The sequence below is a fragment of the Drosophila albomicans genome, chromosome 2L, assembly GCF_009650485.2.
Source record: "Drosophila albomicans strain 15112-1751.03 chromosome 2L, ASM965048v2, whole genome shotgun sequence".
Lineage (NCBI taxonomy): Eukaryota > Metazoa > Arthropoda > Insecta > Diptera > Drosophilidae > Drosophila > Drosophila albomicans.
In genome coordinates, this window is record NC_047628.2 from 1121891 (window position 1) to 1139326 (window position 17436).

The 17436-nt window shown below is 33.6% G+C and overlaps 3 protein-coding genes across 5 annotated transcripts; 1 reads left to right on the plus strand and 2 right to left on the minus strand.

Moving 5' to 3' along the window:
- Window positions 1-328: 328 nt before the first annotated feature.
- Window positions 329-3878, minus strand: LOC117564397 (Krueppel homolog 2). 3 transcript variants are annotated; one of them, XM_034243119.2, is made up of 6 exons: window positions 3460-3595; window positions 3232-3387; window positions 1544-1821; window positions 1214-1463; window positions 1018-1151; window positions 329-951 (listed from the first exon to the last, which is right to left on the minus strand). In XM_034243119.2, exons 3-6 carry the CDS (start codon window positions 1792-1794, stop codon window positions 729-731), a joined length of 858 nt encoding a protein of 285 aa, XP_034099010.2. In that variant the 5' UTR covers window positions 1795-1821; window positions 3232-3387; window positions 3460-3595; the 3' UTR covers window positions 329-728. The 3 variants fall into 3 exon arrangements, with proteins under 3 accessions (XP_034099010.2, XP_034099009.2, XP_034099012.2); XM_034243118.2 differs by lacking the exons at window positions 3232-3387; window positions 3460-3595 and adding an exon at window positions 3773-3878; XM_034243121.2 differs by lacking the exons at window positions 3232-3387; window positions 3460-3595 and adding an exon at window positions 2651-2669.
- Window positions 3879-3913: 35 nt separating this feature from the next.
- LOC117564400 (protein-lysine N-methyltransferase CG9154) lies at window positions 3914-4797 on the plus strand. The gene is made up of 3 exons (XM_034243124.2): window positions 3914-4159; window positions 4217-4373; window positions 4430-4797. Exons 1-3 carry the CDS (start codon window positions 4016-4018, stop codon window positions 4795-4797), a joined length of 669 nt encoding a protein of 222 aa, XP_034099015.1. The 5' UTR covers window positions 3914-4015.
- Window positions 4747-5464, minus strand: LOC117564402 (prefoldin subunit 1). Its single transcript, XM_052002027.1, has 4 exons — window positions 5388-5464; window positions 5318-5351; window positions 5112-5254; window positions 4747-5043 (listed from the first exon to the last, which is right to left on the minus strand). The coding sequence occupies exons 2-4, from the start codon at window positions 5345-5347 to the stop codon at window positions 4836-4838; spliced, it is 381 nt and encodes a 126-aa protein (XP_051857987.1). The 5' UTR covers window positions 5348-5351; window positions 5388-5464; the 3' UTR covers window positions 4747-4835.
- Window positions 5465-17436: the final 11972 nt, after the last annotated feature.

Below are 17436 nucleotides of genomic sequence, written 5' to 3' on the forward strand. Positions count from 1 at the left end.
CAAAAGGATAACTTTTACATTTGCAACATATCGTTAAAAATAAGACATGAAAAATTGACTTTCTGATCGCCTCACCAGAAGGCCCTCCGCATGTCAATATGAGAGTTTGGGTTGTCTTATAATTCACGAATCCAATATTTCACAGTTTGTCCAAAATCGTTTACCCCTTTTGTATCTAAAAAAATCATATAAATATGAATAGACTGTGATACTATTTTTTTTTTTTTTTGGTAAAGGAGGTTCACACCACCTAATATGGCTGAGAATAGATTAATTAAAAATTATTTATGAAACTTAATTCCTTTGCAAGTCCGACGTAGAATTCAAATAAATTTATCAAATAAACCTTTATTGTTTGAACGATATAAACGATAATTTATATATGATATTGATAAATGTGGGTAAAACGCATTGCTTTCACTTTTTACTATGACATTTATATTAAGCTAACTGTCTGTATTAATATGTGTATTAAATAGTAATCTAATCAATGCTTTGATATACCACAGTTGTATAATGAAAATTCACAGAACAGTGCATTAAAATCCAGCGTTCATGACGACACAATTTCCAAAAAAACACCAAACTGTATGGACCCCAAAACTCATTGTAATTTGAGTATAATATTAATATTTGTTTGTATTATTTAAACCGGCTTATTTATCTTAAAAAGATTTATTTTTCGCCACTTGAATATAAGTGGTAATGCAGTTCGCGGTGGCATTAATTTACTGCGATGGCGCCGGTGGTGGTTGCGGTGCCAGTCGGTTCACGAAGCCAATGCCAACCCGAATGATTTTACCTACAGCGGGCGGCGAGCGAGAAGCCAGCGCCTCAAAGGTGATGCGCAGCTCTGCAAAAGCAGTGCGTGGGTACGGATTGCGACGTGAACTGTAGCGCATGACCAAATAGTGGTAGTAGATTATTGGTGTCATAAGACCAGCATGGCTCCTATTGAATTGAATAAAATGTTACCGATTAAAACGCAGAGTTCAGAAACGAATACTAATAACATACATAAAGGTCAATACAATGGCATAAGGCATAATGAAGATTTCGCAGAAAGCGGTGGCCTTTAGGATGTTTGCCGCCTGGAATTCCACAATCGAAATGATGAAACGTGCACCCCACCAAGAGTTTTGACCAATCAACTAAATAAGTAATTAATACGTTAATGTTATCTTTATATATCTCACTGGCCTATTATACTTACGTCCAACAATTTGAGCGAATAGCTGGAGGCATGTAGCACTGAGTAAAGCATGACGGGGATCAGCACTAGAAGCGTGGGCCGAACGCTGAAGAAGATCAACGAGTACATCATGTAATGGCATGAATCCTCAGCAAACAAACGTGCCAAAAACTCGCGACTAAAGGAAAAAGCCGGTACTCGCTGATGCAAACGCAGTGCAGAGATGGCCGCATTGGCCAGCAGCACCTTGCTAAACGAGCTCTGTTGTGAGCTAATTATAAAAAATCAAATATTAGAAATAAACATTTTATCAAGCAAATAATTGTCTTGAATTGGATATGAAATATTTACATAAATATGGGCAACACATAGCTAATGGTAAAGAAGATGACGAGCAGGCGAAGTGCCCACAGTGCCGAATCGATGCGATTAGTTTGGAAATGCTGAAGAAGCTTCGCTGGTGCATTCTGTGGCTGCTGTTGATGCTGCTGGTCCTGTTGCTGTTGTGATGAGCTATTTGATTGCCCCTGGCCCTGATCCTGTGAAGCAGAATCGTTCTGGGCGCTGTCAAAGCGGGTTGCTTGCTCAGGTATCGTACTCATGGCTCTTGTGATTTAATGATGCCAAATCTAAAAGTATGTGATAAACGCGTAAACATTAGAAGATGACAAGCTTCTGATTATTTATAGATCACTTATAATTTTCGTGAAGATCTAAATCAATTAGTTTTACAAGCGCGTAAAATTTCTTTAAATCTCTTAGCATATGCGAGTTTGAGAAGTATGTACATACTTTTTTACTTAACATTTAGATTAATATTTTTACGAGTTTGTAGCTACTACTGAAATGTATTCTTCTTGTCGGGTCTTAGATGAAAAAAAAAAATGGTAATGGAAATATAAACACAGGGAATAACTGGCTAATTTAAAAGCGAAACCAGTTGAATGGAAAGTTACATATAAATCTAGTTAATTTTGTGGTCTAAAAGATAATCTTCAATGTTGCATGTACATACATACATGTATGTAGCAATGGTAGTTTGCAAGTTTTGTCGTGCATGAAGTAACTTGAGAGAATAATAAAAACTAACAAGACGAGCAAGTTCTCGGATTTCAAAATTTAATTTAAGATTTCACCTCAACACAACACTTTGAAAGCTAGTTTTATTGCATGCATCTTTACTTCAATTTAAAGGGGTCAAACTACCAGCAAGAAATGCTGTTAATGAAGAAAAGCAATTAAATTGTTTGAAGGTAAAGGTAAATATGTATAAGCATATGTACATATACATATGTTAATAAACAGACTTAAATAATTCATAACTCAGTTATGCCAAGAGAGCTATTGACTTTATATAGCGTCAAAACAAATTTAACGGTTTAACGAACAAATTCTAAATAAAATTTCCAAATTAAATTTTAGCTTAGTTTCATACATAAAAAAGTTCTGACAACATACCCGATTTTCATAAGTTAACGACTGCTTACTCTAATAACAGCCAGATGCGTGTTGCTCAACTAATTACCAAACAGGTGACAGAGCCAGATAAGTTAGCACACATACATATATGTAGATAAGGCAAAAGAGAAAGAGAGAGAAGTGAAATGCTTAAGCAATTGCATAGTCAACTCGAATACGAATACATCGAATTAAGGTTGGGGCCAGCAATTCGTAGTTAATAACATACTTTGTATGTACATTGAGCATTTAAATATCTACTTTAGATAATGTACAATTTTACTTCAATTGGGTTATGTTATGTACCTAACCTCGGAGTAGGTTCATTCAAGGGATGGAGTAAATAATAATCATCTAGTTGCTTTACATTAACAGCTGACGATTCAATCCGGCTACTTCTTTAATATCGGTATCGTCCCTCATATAAGTAGATCGGTGCTATCAGTATCCAATGAACGATGTTTTAGCCGATCGACTTGTCTACACATCTGTTCCATATTCTTGTTCATTTAGTTAGGTTTGATTTATATTAAAGTCGACTAAAAATCAAATACTGATATTGATTGTCGAAGTGTACTTACATAGGTAGTAACTAAATGTGTGTCCACAAAAACATATAATGTCAGGCAGGCTACCTGACCGATAATGAGTGACACGTCAGTTACACTAACAATTGCTTTGTAGCGGTGTGGCTCTATTCACTGAGGTCTCAATTCGTTGACATGGACAATCTTAAACTGCTTTAATAAATAAACTAAATAAGCCAGCAATTTATGAAAAATGTATTTTGAACTTCACATATTACTTACACATTTGAAAGTGGAAAAATTAGACCCGAATTAGGAACTTTATGGGCAACATCGTGACGAATCATTTCTCATATTTTGAGAGAAACGTGGAAATTTAGATGAAAACAAAATTTTACACAGCCCAATCACATTATTAACCATTCAACAGTAGTTCTCTGATTTGTGGACTCACTTCAAACACTTATGTATGTACAATCATTTGATTTGTGCAGCTAGTAATAATTGGCATAGCCGGGGCCATTCATTGCAAAACATAGAATATCAGGATAGATTCCCACAATTACTACTTATTAGGCTATTTAAACCGACTTACCTTTACAATGATGATAACCCGCACCGTTCTCCTAGTGTTCAAGTTAAATTAAATAAAAATTGTCGACACGCAGTTGAGATTTAATAAATATATCGATAAAGGCACGCAGTACTCGTAATATCGATAGTTGCTCGGCTGACAGCTACATCGCCAGTGTGTACACATTCATAAATTGCGAAGCCACCTGGTAATAGCTTCACTGAGATATATTCCTAAGGATTTCTATATATGTACATATAAGCGATGGATGATGATGACACTTCACTGCCAGCTGATACATTGGCTATTCTCCAACAATTTCTGGCAGAACGGACGCAGCGTGAGCATGATGAACAACAACTTATGATAAACGTGACTGGATTAGATGCACATTTCGAAGAGGATTGGGTAAGAAATGATTTTGAAAGTATGACAAACAGTAATGATTCTGTGCACATCTTTCAGCAACTCAGTCAGTTTTGGTACAGTGCCGAAACAAAACGAGCAATTGGCGATGCTTTAGCTAAAATTGCCAAAGAACACGATAACACATCATGTTTCCGGATAGCTTTATTATCATGTCCATCCCTCTACGCAACGATAAAAAAATTGCATTCGAATGGTAAGTACATATAAAGCTGCGTTCAATCGATCGATTAACATGAAGAAATCTTTCAGTCAATATATTCGAATATGATAAACGATTTGCTGCTTACGGCACCGATTTTGTGCATTATGATTATAATGCTGTAGATAGCAATAAGGATTACCTAAGTCATCAAAATCAATGCTACGATTTGATAATTGCGGATCCACCCTTTCTATCCGAAGAATGCATGAGGAAGATGTCCAAAATAGTAAATAACTTACAACGCCGAAGCGATTCAAAAATTGTATTTTGTTCTGGTGAAGTTGTTGAACCTTGGTTGACTGCCTATTTGCCAGTTCACAAATGTCGCTTCCAACCACAACATGAACGCAATTTGGGCAACGAATTTGTTACTTATGCAAACTTTAATTTCGATGAATACTTTGATATTAAATAACGCAAGAATGGATGTGGACTCCAAACACAAATGATTTTTTATTTAGTTGTTGCGTCCGCTTCCTTACGCTGTTGCACAAGCTCGCGCAGACCATCTTCTTGATCCTTCAGTGACTTTTGTAGAAATTCCTTCTTTTTTTCAAGCAGTTCAATTGCCTTGTCGCATTTGTCCTGCTTGCTCTTTAGCTCGTCACGCATATTTTGCACATCTGTCAACAGAAACATACGGCCAACAGACAAATATACTCTATAAGGAATGTTTTGGTTTAAAAGAGATTGATTTATGGATTATTCATTTTGATTACGACTACTCACTTTGTGTCGTCCGATAAACTGCTGGTTCCTTTCTCAGTTAGCGTATACGTCTGTTTACCTGTCTTCACCATATCACACTTCATATCAATCATGTTTATCTTCTTCGTAGTGTCCAATTTGTTAATTTGCATCTCAGTAAATGCCTGTAAAACAATTACAGATTATTTGTGAAAACAAGAAGATACTTTATTAGTTTTGTCAGTTACCTTTTTCAATTCCAAATCCATTTGTGCCATTTTTAACGAAGAGGATTTAAATATATTATTATTGGCCTTAAACGTTTTAGCTATGCAAGTAATTTTACGAAAATTTAAACAGCTGCTAATCTTAAGATTTTTTTACAGATTGGAATTGTAGACGATATATCGATAAAATCCATTCTCTTGATTTTAGGAAAATACATGTGCTTCAAGGTACATATGTGCGTCAAGATAGCTTCGTAATTTTAGATTCAACTATCGATACAAAAAGTCGGATATGAAAATATTATTTTTTTCTGTTAGTTTTAGTTTAAAATCAATTAAAATCTGAATGCAAATAAATAGATAATTTAATTATCTTTCTATTAAATTTTATGCAGTGTTTATGCAGCAAATTCGTTTAAAAAATTGGGGTTATGGCCAGAATCTCGATTCTGACGAGTTCTTGGACAAGTACATAGTACAGGATTTGAAAAAATGTACTTTTCGTTACTGTACTATCCTCAGTTGCGCGAAATTGAATTTTTTTTCCGCGCAACTCCATATAAAAAAACTATGTTGCAAAATTTTTGCGACGACATGTTGTTTTGCAGTTCCCAGTACAAACAAATTTTTAAGCGAATCGATACTCCGATACTAGAATGTATGTGGATAATATCCAATTCGACGCTAACCTTGTACTAGGTTCGCATGATGCCAATTTTGTAATATCACAAAAATTGAATTTTCTCGAAAACTGCTCTACCGATTTGAATAAAACAAAAAGCAAAATATTTTTTTATTTGATTCGAATAGAATGAAATAGAGCGACATGGCCGACAAGTTCTCTAAATATGAAGAATAATTTAATAGTATTAACACATTGTTTTGCCGCTAACAGTGTTCTAGTAAACTGTATATAAAATTGCGTATAATTATTAATTATAATAAATCAATCTATATGTAAATAGAATATTTTAATGTAATATTAAATTATAGATATCGTTGTTTCATTTAGTTATTTTCTGCAAGTATTTAAAGTCCCGTCAAAGTCCAAACAGTAAAGTTTTCCGATTTAAGTCGGCTCTGGCCTGACTGGTTCCAGTTACTTAATGCATCTGCGAAATGAACTTGTTTTTACGGGTTAACAAAAGGTCAAATTTCTCAAAAACCGCTCTAAGGATTTCAACCAAAGTTGCTACATATCTTCCTTATAGTTGTATGTACGAACGCATAATGCGCACTTTGGCCGACAAGAAAGTAAAAAAAGTTATGGTCATTAATCGGCAACATTGTTTCTTTGTGCTCATTTTGAATGGGGCTGGAGCTGAGGTTATTGTACTTTTCCCGAAATATCTCGAGATATTTATGATTTTTTTGAGGGTATATTTATAAAACTTTTCTCTATAACTTGTCATAAGCCGATTTACAAAGTTTTTTTTATCCGATATTTTTGTATCGATATGTGACGCTAAAGTTGCGGAGCTATCTTGACGCGCTTTGAGCTCACATCATCAATGTTATAATAATGGTTTTATAATAAATTCAAATTGAAATAAAAAAAAAGAAAATCAAAAGAGACATACTCTATATATGTGCAGAAAGTCATACATACACATATATAATTTTCAGAAATAATAATAATGCATTGATATTGAAAATTTAGTGTAAGCACTTGCATTATACAATCGCTTAATTTTAGTTGATGCGCTTGGTGTAAGGGTGTATAATAATAATTATAAGTATTTATTTTTACAAAGTCCGAATTCACGAATCTGGCAACCCTTTAGGGCATGTGGCGCCCGAATATACTATATTTCAAATATATTATACTATATTTCAAATATATTATATGCTTAAATTTGTATCTTTATTTGTGTTTTTGTTTTTTTTTTTATGTTTGTATGTCAAGAAGACTACGACGCCCCAGTGGCAGGGGCACATGGACAACCAGGAAACTAAATTTCAGCCAAGTGTATCTCCACTACGAATCTTGTAGTTTTATATTTTATTTACATTTTAGTGAAACATATTCAACACGGATAAATCTTATGTTATCTGCGCATTACATGAGGCTGGTACATTCGCGTCTATCACCACACACAACTAGGACGATTTAGAAACAATGAACATTAACAACCATTAGTCGACTTCGTTACATTTGTTTGTTGAACCCACTGAATTTTAAGGTTTATAATATCTTCAACTATTTCGACCCACTATGTGCTGTAGGAAATGACCATTTGGCTGGCTCTCTCTTAGGGTATCAAGTGCATTTCTGAGTATTGCAAATATACACATCAGAATGCAGTGTGCGTAAGATGCAATTTCGGATATTATCTTTGATGTCAAGTGGTCTATAAATGACCACATATTTGGTGCTATATTTATATAATATTCGGGTATTTCTGTTATTCTGAACGAGTTAATTTTATTCGGCTTACCACATTGCGGCCACAATATTATTTTTTATTGTTTATTTTATTTAACTTTTTTCTTAAATAGTATTAGTTCTAGACTAGCATCAACATTTATACCTATGAAGTGTAAGCAACTCCATTCAATATATGGGGTCTGTCGCCTTCCATTCATTTTAATTCCTTTCTAGTGTTAATAAACACAAGTGAACAAAAGTTCATGGAACTCTTGAATCATTGGAGATGGTCGAAAAAAATAAGCAGTAAGACTCACATTCGCTTTTAGTGAGCTAAGACGAAAAATGTTGCTCGATGGGGGTTGCTTTAATGTTATAGACAGTGGGCATTGGTTGTCCCCACTGTGTTTATCACTTTTCCATTTATCTTATACATATCAATCGAAAATTTGGTGTGGAAGTAGTTGAGAGCTTACGAATCGTTATAGCTAGCGATAATATAAGAAAGAGAGAGAGAGAGAGTTATAATTTCGTTCGATAGACACGCAGATCAATTTCGATTTAGATTTTTGCCACGCCTACTTCCGTCCGCGCAAGTCGAAAAAATCAATTGGCGAATAGCGAAATCAAAGCTAGTGCCACTATTTTTGGAACTTACAATCATTACAGTATGTACCATTCCTGGTTGCGATGAAATGAAAATTATTGAAGCTATTTAAGAATTAAAATTATAATGCAAAAAACGGCTGCAGCTGTTGCTGTCTAAATTGTTTTGGTTGACAATCTGGTATATTGTGTTTATATCTTAAACATATTTTATCTTATTTTAAATTTAATTGTAAATATGATATACCAATTATAACTTTCAGTATGTTTTAGAATTTTTTGGGATATAGTATAAGTTTTTTTTAATTCTATACTGAACTGTTTTGATTTTATTTTATCTCACAGTCAAGCACACTCGACTGTAGTTTTCTTTATTCGTGTTTTAACGTTGCCTTCAAATGTGTATCATATTTAATACCATTTATAAATTCCAAATCTTTGAATTATAGAATTATACAAAATTAATAATTTGTTTTTTTTTTTTTATTTTTTGATCAAAGAAAACAATAATCAGAATATAAATAACTTAACTATAACTATAAGACACCTCTGGCGAATATCGATAAATACCCTCATAAAAACTACCGCAGTCTTTACAGGCAAAAATCAACTAGCATTTGTTATTGAAAAATTAGAATATTGGATACAGAAAGTAAAAACATAGCTTTACGCTGTTTGGGGTTGACTTCGCGTTACTGGAAATTCTCTTTTCGCTGAAAGGTCTTTGAACTTTTCACCGTATAGTGAACTGGAAATGGGTTTGCGCATTCTTCCAAATTTCAATACAATTAGTGGTGGGTGCTCGACACCCCAACAAAATCAATTTTAATTCCGTTGCGAAGTCGGTTTGAGTTTGCGCAGTTGGAGCGTAATTTATTATAAATCTTAAAGAATTTTTTACATATACATATATGTACGTTATTTTTTCTTAAAGATTCGCTATTAAAAACTTAATTATTTATATTTTTAAATAAAAAACTGTAAAGATTATGAAATTAATGTAAATGCCAAAACAAAAAACCAAAAAACAAGATACAAAATTTAAAAAATGGATCAACAAGTTTTTGATATTATTCTCATTTCGTCCTATTATAATACAGATTCAATACATTTTTAAAGAAGCGTTGCACAAACTACTGAGGTGTCTCAGCCACCCAATACTGGACTTGAACTCAGCTTTCTAGATACAATTTTGCAAAGATTTCACCGACTGAAAACATATTTGTCTCGATTGTGCAAGACATAATACGTTTTCAATGTTATCTAGGATTGAGATTACATTTTAGTGTTTTAAGAACATATTCACAGCAGCGAAGTACTTTGTAAAATCGTTTACGATTGTATTACTTTGTCGCCATCCTTACGACTTTACATCTTTTTGCATTCGTATTTCAGATTTCATTAGTTTTTGATATATTATATTTCTGTTTTTATTCCAGCTACCCGTAGGTTAGAAGGGAATTACAGCCTTGATCCAACAGCAAATGAATGTAACCCCATACCCCATATATAAATTCTTGATCAGTGTCAACGGCTGATGTAGGCATGTTCGTCTGACTGTTTCTCCGTATGAACACCCAGACCTGAGATATTGTAAGAGATAATCAAGAAACCAGTAGCAACCGTTTAGGAAATAATGTTGTATGATATATGTAATTTGTACTACTAAGTGCCATATTCTGAAAAGGGCAGTATATCGATTTACCAAATGTACATTTCGGTAATCAAATATTTTCGCAAAGCAGATTCTGTGTTACGCAGCTGGATTTTTGCTCTCACTTTCTCTGTCTATCTCGGTGTCTGTTATATAGATATAAGCGGTTTGGTACAATACAAGCACAATTTGAGTGGGCCAGTGACCCCAAGTAACGATATCCATAGTATTCTATAAAGTTGTATATAGTACATGGTTGGTGACAGGGGAGGGAAATGTTTACATTTATTCTTGCTCTTTGCACTTATTCTGATTTAAATGGAGTACAAAGTACTAAGAATGAACCTCACAATCAAGCGAACTGAAGTTTCTAGTTTGCATAATACTATATGTCCTACACTGGTCCATATACATACATAAGTGTAAAGTAATTTCCATCGCAACAAAGCACGCGATGCGCATGGGAAGGAAAAACATCCATGACCGGTAAACCTCCCTTGGTTTAACTGTGACAACCCCCAAAAAAGTGACACAAAATGTTGGATCAAGAAAGTAAAAAGAAAATTGTAAGGTCGTTGAACTTTTCCTAAACTATGAGTGAAAGCTAAGCCGCAACACTCAACCTCCAGTAAGGAGGATATTTCATGAGTGGAACGCATGGCTTCCAAGCACACCCCCAAACAGCCAAAGGAAATTTTTCTGTTTTTGTATAAAGTTTATGAATGGGAGTGACTTGTAATTCAATAATACATATGAAAGCCACTTTGACACACATCTAAGTATTGGAAGACAGTACACATTGGGGACTAAACATGATCTGCTTACAGCACTACACTAACTGACCAAAAATCCCTAAAAGCCATAGGAAGAAAATTTGGTATTATGGAAACTTTGACAGTTCGGTAGCTTAGATTTTAATATTTTTATTTACTACTCAATGTAAAATCACCAGTATGACATATAATGAACCCATATTTATATATTGAATAAATTTCGTTTTCGCTGACAGGGACCTGATGCCAAAATTCTTTACAGGTGTCTTATCTTGCAATGAATTAAAATTCGCAATTTTCTATATGATATGAACTGACAAACTGTCGAGTATTTGACTTGGGTATTTGATATTACAGCTTCTTTTAATTCATGGAACTAGCAAAATAGTTTGAAGGAATTATCGAATAGATATGTATGGTAGTCAGATAAACATGCAGCCTCGCCCGTGTCCACAAATTAAAACTTTAATATTTACAATCAACATGTTAGTAAGAGTGCATTTACATTTTATTTAGCGATTTAATATACATATTTCAAGTTGAAAAACTGCCCAGTCAAATTCTGTAAAGTATGATATGTTGTGTAAAAATTACAAATATGTACATACATAGATTAGATTGCGAAAGAATTTTTAATTTTATGGAATTTCTTATATATTGCAAATAACATTCAAAATACTAATATAACAAAATATTTGAAATGTAAAGATAAGCTTAAATACGCTATGTTTATTTTTATTCACATTCCTTTTACCAAATATTTAAGTGTAAACGAAATAACATGTATTAATTTACCAAATTGAAAATAAAAACAAGTAAGAAAGTTACAGTCGAGTGTGCTCGACTGTGAGATACCCGTTACCCATTTTGAATAAAATAAATATAATTTGCGGTATTTTCTCAAAATATACCGATTATACTGCAAAAATACTAAAAATATACCAAATGATATATTTGGTATATCGACATAGTACCGCATTCAGCATATACCATAGACGGCACAATATACCAGATTGTCAGACAAAGTAACTAAGACCCCTAGTAAGTAGGCGTTTTTGCCCATACAAAAATATTTCTTTTATAACTTCGACAATTTTTATCTGATCGCAACCAAATCAGAAATCATAACTACTAGTAGTTATTATATATACCAAAAACTCTAGCTTTAAAATTACGCTTGTTATTCGATTTTTTTGTTTTGCGGGGCGGAAGTGGGCGTGGCAAAAATTTGAAACAAATTTCATCTGCGTGCAAACATAACAAATGCTGTCGAAAAAAATTATAGCTCCATCTCTTATAGTCTCTGACTCTCAAAAACTCAAGATTGCTCATCGCAGATAAACATTCTTTATAGTTTTGATTGGGTATTTTTAAAATTGTTTCAGTTCATGTTTTTTATTCACTGTAAAGCTGGTCGTCAGAGAATTACCCATATGGACAAATCCTACGTGTCGCACGCTACATTCGCACGATTTTAGCTAATGAAAATCAATTTTTTGGGGGGTTTTTTTAAAGATTTACCGTAAACTTTTGTTATGTGTTTAGAGTGAATTGAGAGTACTTTCGGAGGGTATAAGATTTAATTTCACTGGAGTCACTGTTTTGAAAATAATTAATAAAATTGTGACGTGTCGCACGCTACACAAAGTGGAAGTTAGTTTCAAAATTTTCATTTCAAACGCCATTTTTAGCGAATTCTGCAAAATAAACCCTATGACAGTTAATATCCTAAAGAAAGTTAAGAATATAAGAAGACAAAAACCGATCGTTTGGTCTTAATAATGTTTATAGATTTTTAGCAAAGCCGTAAACCAATTGTGTCTCACGCTACACTTTTTCCGCTAGCATTAACATAAGACAAAAACCTTTTTATTTAAACTAAACATTATTTATTATATTCATTAATGTGCTTAACAATTATTTCAGCGTGATTTACTTTTGATTTGTATGTGAGCCCAAGCAAAGGCAAAAAATTGTGAAGAATACAATAGGGATTTGAAGGTGTGCGCAGAGCACGAATGTAAGTAAAATTATGAAAATTATAATGAAAATTGGGTTTGATAAACATTTGTGCATTTATAATGATCGAAATTTCTTTTTTGCTTTAAATTCTTAAAATTCGATATCTACATTAATGTTCCATATAAAGAAAAATTACACAATGTGAAATTTAAAAATTTGTCGCTGGTGGACTGTTTCTGGGATTTGCCCATATTTAAAAGTTAATACCGCAATATTTTCATTTTATTGAAAATGGATATTTGCTACTTATTGTACAATATCATTTGTTTTCTTTCTCCTTTCTGCCTATGCATCGACCACAGAAACAACATTCTCAACGGCCTTACCGTTACCTTGGTAATCCTAAAGAGTTTTATTGAATACAGAGCGGTATTATAGTTAAAATACCAGATACAAAAACATACCATTCGTAGAAAATATACCATACCACTACACTACTTAGTGTGATGTGATTTACCGAAAATTAGTTAAAATTAGTGTTCAAATGTTTTACAATAGAATCTGCATTGAATTCATTTGATTTGATGATTCCTCGATTTCTTTATTAACTTGGAAATTATTACGTTTCAGAAAATTAACCTTTTAACGAAACCGATAACTTATCAGACGACCCACTTTCTGTGAGCACTATGTATGTATAAAGAGTCGAAAACTAAACTCAAAATTGATGCAAGTTAGTTGAGAAAACACACAAGTCGGCCACGCGCAACTATAAAGCAAACAAGATCAACAGCACATGCATGGACGTACAGGCGTACAATAAAGTCACTTTACGTACACATGTATGTATGTACATATGTATGTATACATATATGAATACTTGACATGGCCTATCCGCGAGAAGGGAGAAAAGTGAGAAAAACAACAAGAGTGACATGTGTTTGCAATAGAATGCAATTCAGTTCTGTTTGGAGGACGTGCCACAAAGAAAACGACCATTAAATGCAAGAGGATGTGCAATGATTTTCAACGCACGTGCCGACGGTCAATGAACCGCATAAGAAACCAGATGAACCGAGCGGAAACACTGTTAGTTGTGAGGGAGGCAGACGAAAATGCAGCAATGAAAGCGTGTGAGACTACAATCATATGTGTATGTACATACATATGTATGTATGTATGCATGCACATATGTATGTATGTGAATTATATACGAAAGAGGAGATTGGACATGCTACGGATTGACGTATGTACTTTTTGTTGTTGTCGTGTGTAATGCAGTTCTTATTGACGCAGTCTGTACGTTGGTGCCGACACTCCCCTTGCCACTGTCATTGCTGTTTTTGTCCCCAGTACTGGAGGAACTTCGACGAAAATTGTTGTTAAAGTTAGGTGCGAATTTATGTATGTACATACATATGTACATATGTACATATGTATGTACATATATATGTATATGCATACGTATCAGCATTCGCAAAAAATATTTGGTATGAAGGTGTGTATGTATGTATATATGTATGTATGTATGTATTATTGTCAAATTGGCAAAAGAGTGCTTTTACAGCAGCATTAGTGACGCTCCAAGTCATGGCGAATTTCGAACATTGAACGCAGTGATAGGCATTGAATTCAGTTCAGTCGCAGATTGACTGCGAAACGATGAATACGGGAGCGCTTCACCGCGCTGTGTTTTCGTTTGTATACATACATACATATGTATGTATGTATGTATGTATATATATGTATGTATATATATATATATATATATAGTATAGTATATAGTATATAAAATAGCATTGAAAATATATATGTATTGTATGATACATACATATATGTAGATCTAGATCTTAGAGCCTATAAGAGATAGATATATAATTATTATTCATCACCACTTATGCTTACTCAAGTTTGTTTAAAAATTTTGCAAAACGATTTTTTGTACTTACAATAATAATCACTGTTGTTATGATTTCTGAAAATTTGTTGCGATCAAAAGAAGTCATATACGAAATACAATAGTTTTACATGGAAAAAAATCTTCGGCTTTAACTCTATGGTATATTTTGAATGTAGTTCGGTATATTTTTGTAGGATTTTCAATATGGTATATTTTAAAATGAAGACCACATTATTTAGCTATTAATAAAAATCGTTAGCAGGAATCTCACTCGACTGTAGCTTTCTTAATTGTTTTGCATCTCTGAATCTTGTCCAAACTCAAAACGTGTCGTTCGATTTACAAAGACGCACTTCGGTTGGTTAAAGAACATTTGCTTGGTATCTTTACATCAGCAAGCATTTTATTGTAATTTGGTTCTAAAACGCGACATCCCACAGTCTAGAAATTATTAGCAACAACCGTTAATAAATTTCTTTCAACTTTGGGATTCTGAGTAGTTGATTACCACATAATGCATTTTTTAATATAATGAAATTCAATGAATAGTGGAATGATTATCAGAACACCTCAATACACGCATTTTGCTATGCAGAAACATTCATATAGACAAATAAATAATTTTACAGATTTCGTATTCATCGAATACTGAAACAAGTTTGAGTGCAAGGCATACCAATAAAGAAAAGCAAGAATAAACAAATGCATACTCTCAACTGGGTATTTTCTGCATGTGCAGCATTCGTCGAAAACAGAGGCACTACCTCTTCATAGCTGTTTAAAACCGATGCACGTCCGCCATGCGAGCTGCTTTAGCTCTCAATTCATCCGCTGTCTTCTACATACATACATACATATATATGTATGTATATACAATGACAATGTTGCAGACAATTTGGGTGTGAGTTTTATTTTCCGATTATTTTTTTTTAACTCTTTGGATGAACTGCGTTTTCTGTTTCTGTTTCTTTCTTTTTTAAGAGGGATGAAATTCGAATTTGTTGCGACGCCTACAAACGCCCCCCGTAACTGCTGCTACATTTGTGTAAGTATGTATATACATACATATGTACACATACATGTACGTAGTACGTAAATAGACTGCAACGCTGGTAGCAGCTACCGGGAGCCTCAGACAATTAAAAGCTTGCTGCACTGTTGTCCTCTTGGATGTCAATGTCACTGCCACTGCCCCAACAACTACTGTTTCTGATTTCTTCTGCTCAACAGTTCTGTTGATACTGGTTGAAAAAGTCAGTGTCAGAGTTGAGGATTGAACATTGGAATTGGATGCTGATTTTATTTCTTAATTAATATGCAGCGGAATAAACAATTGTAATCTCAGTTTTATGTATTTTTCTAGGTGAAAATGAAAAGCAAAAACGATAATACAGCTGATCAGCCTGACTAGTATTTACATACATATACCATTGTGCCAACAAATTTTGATGCTCCAATAACATTGTCCATCATCAACTAAGATTGGTAAAAATTCTTAAAACTTGGTTTCTTGCACATTTCACTTAGATGTTTGCACATTTAATTTGTTTTCTAATAATTGTCACTAAAGTTAAATGAATAAAATGTGCACACATTCCTCGTCGACTATTTCTATCACCTTCAATGGATTTATGGATTTTTAAAATAATTATTGATTGATGCCTTAATAAAAACGTCGTGGCAGAGACAAACATATTTAATAACTTATCAATTTGGATGTGAAATATTTTACATTTTAATAGTTGACATAGAAACCCATTATGATGATCTACTTCAAAAACTGATGACTAACGATCGATGGTGGACCAAAAATCGAGCTCTACTAAACTTATCCACATATCAAATGAACAAAAAATATCCATTAAAGTATAGTTTATCACTCGCCCTCGAATTTGAATTTGTATCAAAAACGTTCACTTCTTAACTCTCCGGATGATGATGAGTACACTGAATTCGTCACACAACTTTCTAGGAAGCACAGCAAACATTTCAAATATCGTTCTAGGTGGTTTTACCGATGATTTTCAACGAGTTGGCAACCCACCACCGTTATGGATTTCCCAAAAGATTAGACAATTTATACTCTTACTTAACCTAACCTAACCTAACATAAAATATTCAAAATATGAACAAGAACGGTTTTGTTTTGTTTTTTAATAATGTAGGTTTTTATTAATTTTTGATTAAATTAATTATTTGAAGGTGAGCAGGAACACATCAGTTTGAAGCTTTACTTACAGAAATCTAATACACATGTATGTATGTATGTACACATGTATGTACAGCATATAATGCCATTTTTGATGAAAATTCTCAAGAACGTCCATATATAATACATATATATGTATGTACATATGTATGTATGTACGTACATACTTACAATTGAGTATACACAAGAAACACCGACAGCAAAGATTGCGATCCATGCCAAGTACCAGAGTAAAGCAACATTTACAAAAATGTCGCAAAATCCTACCGCCGACGACTCAGCTGACGTTCGTGTGCGTAGTAGATAATAAAAATTTTATTGAGTAAGTTGAGCGCGTTGACGTCGCTGTCGGTGTCATTACCGCGCCAGTCGATTATAACGTCAACGCTGCTCTCGACGCTAACGCCAACGCCAATGCCGAAGCAACAATAGCAATAGCCGAAAGTAACAGTACATATGTAAAAAGAACAACAGTAAACAAAATAATTTTGTTGTAGAATCACAAAAAGAAAAACATTTGCTTCAGCGTTAACGTTTCCCAGTATGTACATATACATTATAATATTTATATATATATGTACATCTGTGTAGTAAGTGCGTACATACATACATATGTATGTATGTATGAAGGTATGTATTTGCGGGGCAGCAGCTGCCGCTTCAAATGC

Coding starts and splice junctions, on each gene's coding strand:
- LOC117564397 (XM_034243118.2), bottom strand. CDS start 1,794: ATGAGTACGATACCTGAGCAAGCAACCCGCTTTGACAGCGCCCAGAAC. Junction 1,464..1,543: donor TATGTGTTGCCCATATTTAT/GTAAATATTTCA, acceptor TTTTATAATTAG/CTCACAACAGAGCTCGTTTA. Junction 952..1,017: donor GCCATTGTATTGACCTTTAT/GTATGTTATTAG, acceptor TCAATTCAATAG/GAGCCATGCTGGTCTTATGA.
- LOC117564400 (XM_034243124.2), top strand. CDS start 4,016: ATGGATGATGATGACACTTCACTGCCAGCTGATACATTGGCTATTCTC. Junction 4,160..4,216: donor CACATTTCGAAGAGGATTGG/GTAAGAAATGAT, acceptor CACATCTTTCAG/CAACTCAGTCAGTTTTGGTA. Junction 4,374..4,429: donor AAAAAAATTGCATTCGAATG/GTAAGTACATAT, acceptor GAAATCTTTCAG/TCAATATATTCGAATATGAT.
- LOC117564402 (XM_052002027.1), bottom strand. CDS start 5,347: ATGGCACAAATGGATTTGGAATTGAAAAAG. Junction 5,255..5,317: donor TGGATTTGGAATTGAAAAAG/GTAACTGACAAA, acceptor ATTGTTTTACAG/GCATTTACTGAGATGCAAAT. Junction 5,044..5,111: donor AGTTTATCGGACGACACAAA/GTGAGTAGTCGT, acceptor CATTCCTTATAG/AGTATATTTGTCTGTTGGCC.